The following is a 13,912-nucleotide window of genomic DNA, read 5'->3' on the forward strand; positions in this document are numbered from 1 at the left end:
CATTAACAGCTGGGGTGATTAGTAAAGGCTTTGTGCAGAAAGTAGTGTTTAAGGTGAGCTTTGAAGGGAGGCTGGAAATGTAGATTGGATCTAAATTGTAAGGGAATTGAAATGACAGAAGTTGTTTGTATTTGACCATTAGAGCTAAAATTAGTTTGGATGGTTTAATGGATAAAGGGAATGACATGACCCAGAAAATTACTTTGGCAGTTGAGTGGAGAATATGTTGGTGAAAAAGAATTGTAGATCAATTTAGAGCCTATTGGAATAGTCCAGGTGAAAGATGGCGGTCTGTACTAGTTGATGTGTGTGTGAGTACAGAGAATGGAGTAGATGTAAGAGATGCATTTTAGGTAGATCTAACAAAAGGTAGCAATCAATTGAATGTAGTATATGGAGGAGAAGTATTCTCATTTTGCACATGAGGAAACTGAAACTCAGAAAGGTTAAGGGAATTGTTCAACCCAGTGAGAGTGGATAAAGGAGGGAAAGAGTGAGCATTTAGCTCTAAGCCAATCCCCTCCCAGAATTGCTATATTATGGGCACCCTAAGACTCAATCAGGGAACTCAAAGCTTCAGATAATTTACCAAAGCCGATCATCCACTTATGGATAATCAAAAATTGATTGTACTTGAAAGTTCCCTTTAATTTCCCTGCTAATATTCATTTTTCCCTCTGTTGGTCAGATAGTTAATTATTTTGCACTTAACCTTTATAAGCAAAGAGCTTAAAAATAAATATTCTCAGTAGATATGCAGCCCCACACATTATAGAGCAGGGAAGGATCATAGGATAATGCAAAGAATGCTAGGCTGGGAGCCAGGACACCTGGGCTCTAGTCCTGCTTCAGTCAGTAAGTACTTTTGCATAGGTCACATATAAGTCAGTTGTAAGGTGTGTGTTGCCCATGTGTGTAAGATGTGTGTATCCTTATGGGATGTCCATGTAAGGACATAGGGAAACTATGGATCCTTCCTTGAGAGAAGCAGAAGAAAAGACAATGAGATTAGCTATTTTGCTCCCCTCTGAGAGAGAAGGATAATAGAGTAGGATTATATCTATTTGTCCTCCAAAGTGTTACTGGTCTATTGCAAGGGCTTTTTTTTAGTTCAAAAGCATTTAACTTCCCTGAACACTATTCTTTAAAGGGGGGAAGATGCCCTAAGTTATATCCCCCAACTTGACCCCTTCCCCCCAAATGCTAGTTATACAAAAGACCATCACAAATAGTGAACAGTAAACCCAATTATTCAAGAAATTATCAGAGACCATAGAAGTTGTACTTATTAGAATACATTGGAAGGTATGCAAGTACAACTGAGCTCTTTATTTTTTTTTTAAAGCAATCAGGGTTAAGTAACTTGCTCAAGGTTACACGGCCAGTTATTTCTGGGTGTGGTGCCAAGTATCTGAGCCCAGATTTGATCCCCAGGTCATCCTGACACTGGAGCTGACGCTCCCACCCACTGAGCCACCTGTCCACCCCTAAGCAATTGGGGTTAAGTAACTTGCTCAAGGCTACACGGCCAGGTGTTTCTGGGTGGGTAATAAGTGTCTGAGCCCTGATTCGATCCACCTGTCATCCCGACACTGGAGGCGGTGCTCTTACTTGCTGTGCTACCTGGCCGCCCCCAACTGAGCTCTTTAGCTGGGAAGAAGCAACAATCTTGCTCGGCCAAGCAAGAAGCCCTATTCTCACCCAGTAGAATTTTCCTTAAAACTCTAGAGAGGCTCAGGTCTTTCTGCTAACCCGGCTTCGGACTAGCCTGGGCTACTGAAGAAGAGATTGTAGGTCGTGGAAAGTAATTATTAAGAAGATCGAAGATGAGCTGGGCCTTCCTGACGAGGCTACTGGAGGCTGTGACCCAGCACTCCACCCTGGTGGGGAAACTCTGGCTGTCCGTCCTGATCGTGTTCCGCCTGGTACTCCTGGCCGTGGGCGGGGAGGCCATTTACCGGGACGAACTGAGCGGATTCGTGTGTAACACCCAGCAGCCGGGCTGCCAAAACGTTTGCTACGACGCCTTCGCACCCCTCTCCCACGTCCGCTTCTGGGTGTTCCAGATCATCCTGGTCACTGCGCCCACCGTCTTCTATCTGGGCTATGCCGTGCACCATCTGTCCCGGCGCCAGAGCACCCAGAAGCAAGAGGAGGAAGAGAAGGAGCCCATGATCAAAGAGAAGAAGCCCCACAAGTCCCCTGAGGATGGAGCCCACGATGGTCGCAGGAGGATCCGCAGGGACGGGCTCCTGGGGGCCTGTGTTGGGCAGTTGCTGGTGCGATCTGCCTTAGAGGTGGTCTTCCTGCTGGGCAAGTACCTGCTCTATGGCCTGGAAGTGCCTCCTTCCTATGTCTGCCAGCGCAGCCCTTGCCCCCACACCGTGGACTGCTTTGTATCTCGTCCCACAGAGAAGACCATCTTCCTGCTGGTCATGTATGCAGTCAGTGGCCTCTGCCTCCTGCTCAACCTGATTGAGTTGCTGCACCTTGGTCTGGGAAGCAGGAAGAATGGGGGATACAGCTCTGCCCCACCTCCCCATTCCAAGGGTCTCAAGTTGGAGCTGGAGCAAATGCAGGAACAGCTGCATTTGGTCCAGAAGCAAATGGACATGGCATTGCATCTGGGCACACCTCTGGCAACAGCGCCTGACTGTTCGGGTCGGCCTCCAATCTACAATATCTCTACTCAGAAAAACCGGCACAATCAAGCCCAGAAAGAGACCCGGCTCTCCAAGACAGAGCTGTGACCTACAGGGGATGTTTCTTATTCGACAGCATTTGGATCACCACACATGATGAGGAGAAATGAGAGCTTTGGGATCCACAGGATTAAGGACCTGAGAATCTCCACCCATAAAAGCTTTATATTTTAAAGTAATTTTTGTACCCTTTGAGATATATGTATGTATGTGTATACATATGTATATGTGGATACATATATGTATCCACACATAGTCACAAAGAAGGTGGAGGATAGACCATCAAGGCCTGTAATTCTCCTTAGAGATCTTAGAGATCATTCTCTTCACCCTCTCTCTGATGTTCTTCCACCTCCCCTTCCCCCCAAATCCCAGAACACTGGCTTTACTGGACAATGAACCTGGAAACTTGAAATCTGGATACTTGAAACTTTGATCATCTCAGGGACTTAGCCTCCAAACGTGGTGCCAATTGGCATTGAAGCCTGAAATTTTTTTTTTTACCAATAAAGACTTACTTTGTTCTGAAAAAAAAAAACTCTAGAAAGGCAAGCTAGAGATTAGGGACATGATGAGGTGACATCTTTCTCTTCATGCCTACCCTCCTAAGTCTGTCTCTTCCTTTCCATATGTCTCGAGCTGGCCCCCAGTCATCTACTCAGTAAAATTTATAAAGCTCCTACTATGTAGCAGACGCTGTGCTAAGCCCTAGGGATACGAAGAAAGGTAACAGACAGCTCTTGCTCTCAAAGAGCTCAGAGCTTAATGGGAGAGATGGCACCCAAACAGCCATGTCCGCGTGATCATGGTAGGGTAAATTAAATAATCAGCATAGAGAAAGCACTAGATTTGGGGAACCAAGAAAGGCGTCCTGTAGGGGTTTTAGCAGAAACTTGAAGACTTCAAGTCGGGGTTCCAGGAGGGAAAGATGAGGAAGGAGAGCTTTCCAACATGGTAGGTGGCTAGTTAAAATGGCCAAAATTGGGAGATGGAGGGTCTTATTCAAGGAACAGGTAGGGGGTCAGTTTCGTTTGGTCACAAGACTACATTTTAGGGTGGGGAGGGGTTGTAAGGTGTAAGAAGTCCAAAAGGTAGGGAAGGAATTTTATGAAAGACTTTGAATGCCAAACAGAGGGTTTTATATGTGATCCTGGGAGTGATAGGGAGCCGGTAGAGTTTCTTGAGTAGGGGATTGACAAGGTCAGAACTTCCCTTTAGGAAAATCATTTTGACAGCTGAGTGGAAGATGGATTGAAATGGGGAGAGCCTTGTGACAGACAACCAATCAGCAGGCTGTTGCCAGGTACAAGGTGAGGGCCTGCAGCAAGGTAATGACAATGGCAGAGGAGACAAAGAGACATATGGGAAAGATGTTCCAAAGGTAAAAAAAAGTCAGCAGGACTTGACAATTAATTGACTGGGGACAGGGTATGAGAGAAAACAAACAAAAAAAAAACATACAGAATCAAAACATTCATTTCAGAAATGCATCATTAAAGCAAGCTGTGACCCAAATATTTGTTGTGGTGTTCCAGAAGTTTTCCTGCCTATTGGAAAAGAGTGGAAAAAATGAAGCATCCCAAACAATGTAAGCTTTGGTTTGTATCAAGAGAACTCCAGCAGAGTTAAACTCTCAACAATATGCAGGGTTTCCTGTGATGATATCATCGCAGACATTCTGCAGTTACCCTTCTGCAAATGAAGAAATTCTGGTAGATATCTGAAAATTTGGGGCCCGGAAAAAGATGGCATTAATATTCAGTACAAGTATAATTAAAAGCTCACAGGCTTGCTTCAGGGAGAAATTGTCTCCATTCTTTGTCTTGCACAATATAGTCTGCTAAGAAGCTTTCTGGGATCATCAGTTAAAAGTATTGATGAAGTCAAGACTATAGAGAACTGAAAAAAATAAGGCAGTGGAATTCTCTGTTAGTTTACCAGTTTTGCTTTTTAGCTTTAGGGAAATAACAGTGATTTTTATAGTCTTCAAAGCATATACAAATTTTTTTGTTTTATTTATAAAGTATTTTTGAAGGGATCAAAGTACTTTGTGGTTAATATTTAACCACTCCTTAGACAAGCAGGGATCCTGGAATCATAGATTCAGAACAAAAAGAGACATTAATGGTCATTTAGGCCAACCCCTTTATTTTATATATAAGGAAAATGAGTGCTATGGTAGAAACAGTCATTTGAAAAAAACAAAGTGGGGATTTGGAAGTGTTGCCTCCCTCCTAACTTGTTCTTGTTGATAGGCAAGTCCCTGAGACAGACATTTCTTCTCTCCTGTCTCATAATAATAAAGAAACTCAAGGACAAACCTGACATTAGAATCTTGAACTCCATGCTGGTAGGCTGACATTGGCAAGCGTTGTATGGACTCAGGGAGCTCCTCCTAGATAAATGATGGTGTTTTGGGTTATGGCTGTTTGACCTTTCTACTGATGATTTTCCTTAGCCATAGATGTCTGAAAGTATAGATTAGGACACAATCAAGTCAATTACAGTTTGTTTTCAAAATATCTTAATGTAAACCTAAATTATAAATTAATCGCTTCTATGTATCATATAGGAAAGTAATCTATTATTTAGAGTAAGATTTAGAGAAATGCATAGAGAAGGAAATAGCAAAGAATACAGTATCTTTGCCAAGAACACCCCAAAAGTGGTCCCAAAGAGTGGGACATGACTGAAAAATGATTGAGCCACATTATCTAGGTACCACTTCAGTACCTTCCTAAACCACCCCTCTATTGTCATTCAATCTCTTATTTTCCTTATTCTACTTTAAGGAGAAGCTTTTAACTACTGCTCACTTACGCATTTCTTGTTGAAAACCTTATATAGTACATTGCTTCCTAAGTCATATCAAACCTTGGTGTCTAGTCTTTATCTTCTTGCTTACAACTTCTTAGAGAGAGGATATTGGTATCTTTAGCATTCCTAACCCTCAAGCACTCTGTCTAACTTGCTGATCCTTTCTGTTCCCTCTGTTCTCTGAGCAGTCTTGATCTTTATGTTGCCATTGGACTTGGATAATTGGAGGAGAAAGTGAAGCTGATGACTTTGTGTAGCTCTGCCCCACTTTTACACAAGTCACGTGCAAGTCAGGCTAGCGTGTCATTGGTCCTCTTCGAGAATGAAAGGTGAACAACAATTCTCCGACTACTTGCTAGTTGCCTGGGAATCTTAAAAGAGTCAGTAAATGTATATAGTTTGAAAAATCCATGCTTCAGGTTCCTGTTCTGGAATCCCCTCCATGCTCACTTCAATTGTTAGCTCTATTCAGCCAGGGTATGTTCCATCTTTCTCTTGAGCACATCTACCAAAAGCCATCATTTGGCACTTCTCCCAACCCTCCCTTGGAATCTTTTCCAGCAGGATGCCATATACCCACATCACACGCCTAGCCCACCATGCTTCTATGATGTTATAACAGCTGAAATGCCATCCTCTCCAGGCACACTTCACAGGATATTTCTAGAACTGACTCTTTCTCTTTACCCTGCTCAGTCTGCACATGAAATTCCTCCTCATTTCCTAATTAATAGCTATCCTCTCACCCCACTCTTTAAATGCACTTGCCCTTTGCCTATATATGGCGATACATTTCTGTCCATTCACGTATTGTGTTTGTCTTCTGTGCACTTAGCGCTTGTGCTTTCCCGTGTCTGCCTCAAAAAGTGAAATTTGAGAGCAGGCTTCCATTCTATACTTAAGAAAGCACCTAAGAGAGCCAAATGCGCTGGTAATTAAGTGCTAAAGAAAGACTTTCTTATAAGTACACCTGCCACTAGGGCAATTGATTCTTGGGAGTTATAGTACCCAATTAGACTATAAGCTCCCTTGAGAGTTGGGACCTAGCTGTGGATTTATTTGTGTTTTCTTATTATGTATATATTTATATATGAACTTGTCATACCCCCTGCTAGAATATAAGCTCCATGTGAGTAGGAACTGTTTCATTCTTTGTATTTGGACCTCTAGCACACTTCAAGTGCTTAATTAATGTTTGTTAATTAATGACATATACTCACTTCTGTTGCACTGGTATATCTATCCACTGTCAGTCTGAGTCAATGATTATGGATTGACTAGGAATGTTGTGAGACTGAATGTGAGATTAAGTAGATATTAAGTACTTTGTTAGAAAAATATTTTTTACTGAGTCCAAAATGTTTTCTTACTGTTTTTTAGAAATTTGTTGTCTAATACTATTTAATTTTAAAATGAGAAGATAATAAACAAACCCAACACAATTATACACCCGGGGTATGAAAGACAATAGATCATTTGGGCCAATGCTTGTCACAGTTTTTGAGTCTTTTAGGCCCAATGGTTTCCACATTATTTTTTTTTGATTGTGTACCTTTGTTGGGTAAATTTTTTTTTAATTTTGAGCATTTTGCATATTTATTTATAAATTAGGTGATACATTACTATACTAATATGTTATTTACATCATTGGTATCAAACTCAAGTAGAAACACCAGACATAAGGATTCCTGCAGGAGCACACTGACTTACAAAACCACACATTAATGCTATCTGTGATTTATTGTATTTTTATTTTGATAACTACTTCCCAATTGCATTTTAATTTGGCTTGGGCAGTACTTGGGTGTATTGCAGGTGGGCTACATTTGATATCTCTGATCTACATTATAAAACACACACAAAATGTAAAACTTTAAAGTATAATATATATTATATATTCATATTTACATATAAACTATAAAAACTAAAAGTAAAGACTAAATGGTATTTTAAAATATTTTAGTCTTTATTAATAGCCCATAAATTTTTTAGTGCATTTTAATGAGAGTAGTATAATTAAATATACTTTGTTAGTTTTGAAAATATAAGTTTTAATACTTTGTGAGATAATGAATTAAAGATCTAATTCTAAGTTCATCACTGAGAAATCTGAGCTGCTTTTTTGCATACAATCCTAGAGAGGGATGTATCCCTCTTAGTGAGGACATTTGTGATAAATTCATCCTACCAGTCTTCATCAGTTCTTGCTGTTGTTTTTCTTATAAAGTCTACACACAGACACGCAAATGCACACATACACACACACACACATTCATGCTTTTAAAAGATCATTTCCTCACTTTGCGTCATTGGCTAGTCCCTAGCCATCTGTTATCTATCATTTGTTCCTACCTAGACTTCTTTTCTGAATCTCCCTGTTGTAGGAGGATGGGACTTGACCAATCCACTCCAATAAGTATTTGCACTCAGTTGTATGGAGTTCCTACTATCATTCCTTCCCCCAGGACTCTGAAAGCTGTGGGACTGAGGTGGCCTCTTTCCCAAGCATTTTCTTCCCCCTACCGCCTCTGCTACTGTAGGCCACTAAATGGGATTGTCCCAGCTAGTATAGGTGACAGAGTTCATGGGACAAGGAAGCTGCCTGAAGAGGAGGACAGATTAGGTTGAGTAGAATCCCAGCAGATGGTAGGGAGAGGTGCTAAAGACAAGCATCCCTTCCTGTGCTCTTGGTAACTGGCTAGCTAGCTGCTTCTTTCTCCATGGTGACATGCTTACACTTATGGAGATGCTTAGAACCAAGGCTACCCATAGGATAGCTTTAGAAATGGAAGGAATTTTAGAAGATGCAGAGTTCAGCCTTCTTATTTTGTAGATAAGGAAACTAAGACAGGGTCTAAGTGCCTTGTCTCGTGTCATCAAGATATCAGTTGTCTGAGCGGGTATCTGAACCAGGATGTTCCTGACTGCTAGTACGGTGTTTGCTGCACCATGCTTCCTCACTCTGCTGGGAAGTGGCAGTCAGGGCATGCTACTCCAGATCTCCCTTAATGTCAGCACCTGATTATCTCCTGATTGATTATCTCCAGTTTGTCCTGTGCATAGCTTGTTTGGACATAGTTGTTTGCATGTTGACTTTGCCATTAGACTGTAAGCTCCTTGAGAGCAGGGGCTAACTTTTACCTTTCTTTGTGTCCCTGGTACTTAACACAGTGCTTGGCACAAAGCCGGGGCTTAATAAATGCTAATAGGCTGACTGACTACTCTAGGGAAATGTCAGGCTTTGGCTGCTTGCAGTAGTTATAACTCTATCTGTCCATCCCCACTCATTTCAACCCTCACCCTCTAATACAGACTTCCTCCATGGCCACTCCACTGTCATCTCTATGCACCCCTGATGAAGGAGTTGATGAGTTCATGCTTAAGACATAGCTTTTGGAGCAAGGCTGGGATGCAGCCATCCATCACAGGGATTGTCTTGATCGTCCCCTGAGATTCTCGCTCTGCACTTTGGAAACCAGAGCTTCAGTCAAACAGGTATCAAATTAAGGTCATTGGATAGAGAGCTAACGCGGACTTTGGAGGATGTACATTTTACAGAAGAGGATGCTGAGGCCCCGGCAGGTTAAGCAACTTCCACTAAATCACATAGCTATGAAATTGCAGACTCATGATTTAAATTTGCTTCCTCTGATGCCAGAGCTAGTTTTTAGAGCACTTATTGCTTTACCTGGAGAGAGAGAGAGAGACAGAGACAGAGAGACACAGAGAGAGAGGTGTGGGGGGGAGAGAGAGAGAGGGTGGGAGGAAGGGAGGGAGGGAGAAAGAGAGAGACAGAGACACAGAGAGAGACAGAGACACAGAGAGAGAGAGAGAGAGTGTGTGTGTGTGTGTAGCTTTTTTCCCCCCCTTAGGAAGGAAAGCAAAGCAATTGAGGTTAAGTGACTTGCCCAAGGTCACACAGCTACTTGGAATAGATGTGTATATACATATATACATACACACATATATATGTATGTATATAATATATTAGATACTATATATTATATATAGCATAACTATATATAAAACATATAATATTGTGTGTATATATGCACATATATATATATATATCATAAAACCTTATTCCCACTTTTCCTCAGGAGAGCTATATTACGTAGGAAAGCCCTGTGCTGACCTTTGTGCCAAATTCCAGACATTCTTACTCTAAATCACCATATAACAGTGATGTGCTTTGGACTATGATTTGAGGAACCAGGCTGCTCGGCCTAGCTGCCACCAGACTTAAGCCTTCTTTGTCTGGCTGAGTCCTGAATAGACAGAAGTCATGGCTTCTTGTTTGAGTGCCTTGCCCAGGACACACAAGAACATATATCTGGGGGAGGGAAGATGGAGAGGCTGCAGTGAAGGTCCTCTTCCCGCTGAGCTAGTGGAGGCATTGTATCTGGGGCATCATCCCTTGTGCTCTCCAATGTTTGCCTCTCTTGGCACTACTGCTGTTCATTGTCCTCTGACGTTAGCTGACAGATATTGGCTCTGTTTAAATTAAATTTTGAACTGGCCACTATTAATGTTTCCTGCCTTAAAAATGCGATGTTTACTTTTGAGGCCTTCCAGATGGAGCAGATGGAGAGCCTTTGGGGACTGTGAGTGCATTTTCCTTTTTTCCCTTCTCCTTCTGAATCAGGAGCAGTTTCAAGAGTGGAAGTTGTACAGATTCTTAGGCTCAACCCTGTGAAAGCTGTGTCTGAAGACACATATATTGAAAGCCTTGTATCCATCCATGATTAGGCACAAAATGTCAGAGTGGGAATAAACCTTAGCAATATTTTAGTACAAACACCCAACCCTTCTCATTTTGAGGAATGAGGAAACCAAGAGTTAGGTGAAGTGGTTAAACAAAGGTGGGGCTAGAAACCCAAGTGCCCTAACTCAAAAAAGTCTGGGGCTTTTTTTCCACTCTAGTTCCTGATATCCAGAAGATGCAGGGAGCTTTAGATGTGGGCAGCTTCCTGTGGATCCCGAGAGTATCTGTGTTCTCATGCCCCACTTCCCACAAGCAATCCCTTGTGAGGACTCGACTTGTCTTGTGATGAGGCTGATGGAGAACTGAAGCCAGAGCCTGGTATTCCTGCTCCCACCATGATAACAGGCCCCCTCCTTCACTTATTCTCTGTCACTTCTTCCACAAAGAGGCTGGAAGAGAGGCTGCATGGCTAAATGAGGACTAGAGAGAGTACGGGATCTCAGTCATCCTAAGAGTCTCCAGGTATTTGGAAGAACACCAGCGGGGTCAGCCTCACCTAGAGACAGGGTGTGCAACTGCCTATTTTTGTGACTTTTTGGATGTTAGGAAAGTTCACTTCAAAATGTTGGCCCCACTAAACCTATCACAGGTATCCGAGAATGTACAAAAATTCCACTTCTTAGAGCGGCTAGGTGGCACAGTGAATAGAGCACTGGCCCTGCAATCAGGAGGACCTGAATTCAAATCTGACCTCAGACACAACACTTAACTGTCCATGTGACCTTGGGCAAGTCACTTAACCCCAATTGCCCTCCAAAAAGCAAAACAAAAAAATCCTCTTCTTCTCATTTATCATTGACCTCTAGGGATGTCCATTTTTAGATTTCAGATACCTTTGGAGATGTAGGAGTAACACTGAAGTATCATTAACACTTTGATATGTTAACTGCACAGTAATAATAGCTAACACTTAAATAACTTTTATGTTTGTGAAGCAATTTACACATATGATTTCATCTGATCATCACAACATTCCTGTGAGGTAAATGCAGTGGTTTCCATTTTACAGAAGAGCAGACTGGGGCTGAGGGAGGTTATGTGGTTTGTTAAGGTTACATAGCTAAGTTAGTGTTTGAGGCAGGATCTGAACTAAGGCCTTCCTGACACCAGGAACTCTATGCCAAATAAGGAGGAAGTCCTGACGGGGCACAGAAAGGAGGAGAAGGGAAAAACTACAGATCAGCTTTGTATAGGAATAAATCTGGGACTTTAACAGCAAGTCCCATTGATTAAGTTGTTTTTTTTTTCAGAATGAATTTTTATATAGAAACTATTTTCCTATACGTTGTGGCACTTAAATTCCCAGGCTGTTCATAAAAGTTTGAGTACTAGCTTGAGTTCTGGGTCTGGGTAATAAGCTGGAAGGGGCCAAGGGGGAGGGCTGTGGAGGTATTTTCTATGTAATATACTCTTCCTATAGAAAGAAGAAAGTTTCCTCCACTTTTGGGGGGTGCAGGACTAGCCAACCTTCCAGAAAAACGTGAGCTAGTTGAAATTGGTCTTTGGCATACTCCTGTATCTCTTTCTGTGCTCTTGCAGTCAATTTTTGATGTAACCAGAATGTATCTCCCTACGTTGATATGTTCCTTTGTAACTAGAGAAGACCAGAGGCTTTGCCCTGATCATGCATTAAATCATCAGGAAAGCCAAATTTTCGAGCCTTAGAGCTCTGTTCTTTCCTTGTGCCTGGTGGAACCAGGCTAAAAATGGGAAGGGAGGATGGAGAGGCAATCCTATATCAGTCCTGTGCATTTTTCTGGCTCCCCTTATCACATTATACTAACTTGTTCTTCCATTTCCCAATGCTTAAGTCTAAAGGAAGTCTGAATTTCACAACAGCAGGATAAGGAGTTTCCAACTCAAAAATTCTGAGTCCTGGATTGTTTAAAGAAAAGAAAAAGAAAAGAGATAAGGATCTGGTTCAAAGGACCATTGCAAGAATTTCATTTCTTAATATTTGTTCTTTAGCTCAGCTTTACACAACTATAGGAACCTTACTTACTAGGTTGATTGACTCTTGGATCCCAGTATTTCCTCCAATTTGCATTTGCTCCAACACAGAAACCTGTTTTGCAAGGGGGAGAAAGAAAGAAAACATTTTTGGGTGCTGCATTGTTCTTCTTTTAAAAATCGAAGAGGGCATTCATTCATCTCTCCCTTTCCTAGTTTCTCCTAAAAGTAAATAGCACCAGAATAATGCAATGTCTGTATTCTAAGATTAGGGCCTGATTCGTTACAGGAGGAGACCAAACCTCTTTGATTTTTGGTTCCATGTATGTTTCACTGTAAAGTCCCTTTACTTTGTCTAAGCTGCTTGACACTCAAGTATTTATGAAACAAAGAGAGTGACTTTAAACCCTTGTGAAACTAACACCTAATAAAATGTCTCGCTTAAGGAACTAATTATGGAAAAAGAAACAGGAGAATCCTATTACTTTGGGAAGGGGTAAAGCAATTTTAATAACTTGTAGGCTTTCTTCCACTGTTACTAAACATTCATTATTTGCTACCAGTGGATTGGACAGAATCCCACATTAGCCCTGGTCCTGCCCAGTGGGTTTACCAGAATCCAACAGACTTTTAAAAAAGCATGAAGTTAGGAAAATCGGCTCAAATGGAATTTATTTTCTTTTTAAACAAAGTATTAAGTTTTTAAACAGGAACACACATTTTCCAATAATATTAACTATTTGTTTGGAGAAATGGCATGCTTTTATTTGTGAAAATGTATTCACGTGCTTTAAGATTTGAGGGCAGAATTGATGAATTTTTTCGTGCTATCCTGAGCACAGAACCTTGCACATAGGAAACAGTAATGTGTATTTGTTGGACTAGATTATATTATTTTCGATGGCTAATGGTGTTTTCTTTAATATGTGATTTTGAGATGTTTGATTCTGTAGCAATTTGTTGGGGGGGGAAGTGAGAAGAGGCCTTTTTGTTGTAATATCTGTTGTTGAAGTTGGCATTTACCTTAACTTTATAATTCACTATCTGTATTTCAATTTTTAAAAATCGACTGTTTGACAGTTATAAAAACATTTCAGAGTTTGCAAAGTATTTTCTTCACAAAAATCCTGCGAGTTCAAATATTGTCTCCCTGCCTCACATTCCTCCCACTGTCATCCCATTTTCCGCTTAGCAGGTAAAGTAAATTTTCTAAGGTGTAGGTCTGACATTCCTCCTGACCCCCAAAGTGAGTGGCTCCCTTTTACTTCCAGGATCAAATATCACCTCTTCTGTTTGGAACCACGGACACTCCATAATCCAGTAAATCTGGCCTTCCAGCTGTACTTCACAAGCGGCATTCCAGTCTCTCTTCTTGCCTTTGCTCTGTTCCCTTTGCCTTAAATGCTCTGCCCCTCCTCTACCTGTGCCCCTTGGTTTCAAGGTTCAGCTCAAGTCTCACCTTCTGCTAAAATCCTTTCCCTATTCCCCCAGATTGGGAAGAGACTGTTTTAATTAGGTAGGAGTAACAATGCTATGGACACAGAAATACTGTTGTCTAGAGAGTGTTTCCAAAGTCCAAAATTCCTGAGATGAAGTATACTGCCAAATCAAAATATATCTAACAAATCTCATAAAAATTATGTGAACTATAGAAATATAAATGCAGCCAGGTCATGCC

At 41.4% G+C, this 13,912-nt stretch overlaps 2 protein-coding genes across 2 annotated transcripts in view; both read left to right on the forward strand.

Annotated features, from left to right (window-relative positions):
* LOC138175180 (guanine nucleotide-binding protein subunit alpha-14) overlaps positions 1-13,912 on the forward strand; it is a 271,864-nt gene that overhangs the window by 223,158 nt on the left and 34,794 nt on the right. The gene's annotated exons all lie outside the window — the stretch shown is intronic.
* On the forward strand, positions 1,744-3,004 carry LOC138175183 (gap junction gamma-1 protein-like). Its single transcript, XM_069105610.1, has one exon. It carries the CDS (start codon positions 1,827-1,829, stop codon positions 2,748-2,750), a length of 924 nt encoding a protein of 307 aa, XP_068961711.1. The 5' UTR covers positions 1,744-1,826; the 3' UTR covers positions 2,751-3,004.

This window comes from Petaurus breviceps, unplaced genomic scaffold, assembly GCF_028583685.1.
Source record: "Petaurus breviceps papuanus isolate PSGF00001 unplaced genomic scaffold, PetGlider_PUasm1.0 138, whole genome shotgun sequence".
NCBI lineage: Eukaryota > Metazoa > Chordata > Mammalia > Diprotodontia > Petauridae > Petaurus > Petaurus breviceps.

Coding starts and splice junctions, on each gene's coding strand:
- LOC138175183 (XM_069105610.1), top strand. CDS start 1,827: ATGAGCTGGGCCTTCCTGACGAGGCTACTGGAGGCTGTGACCCAGCAC.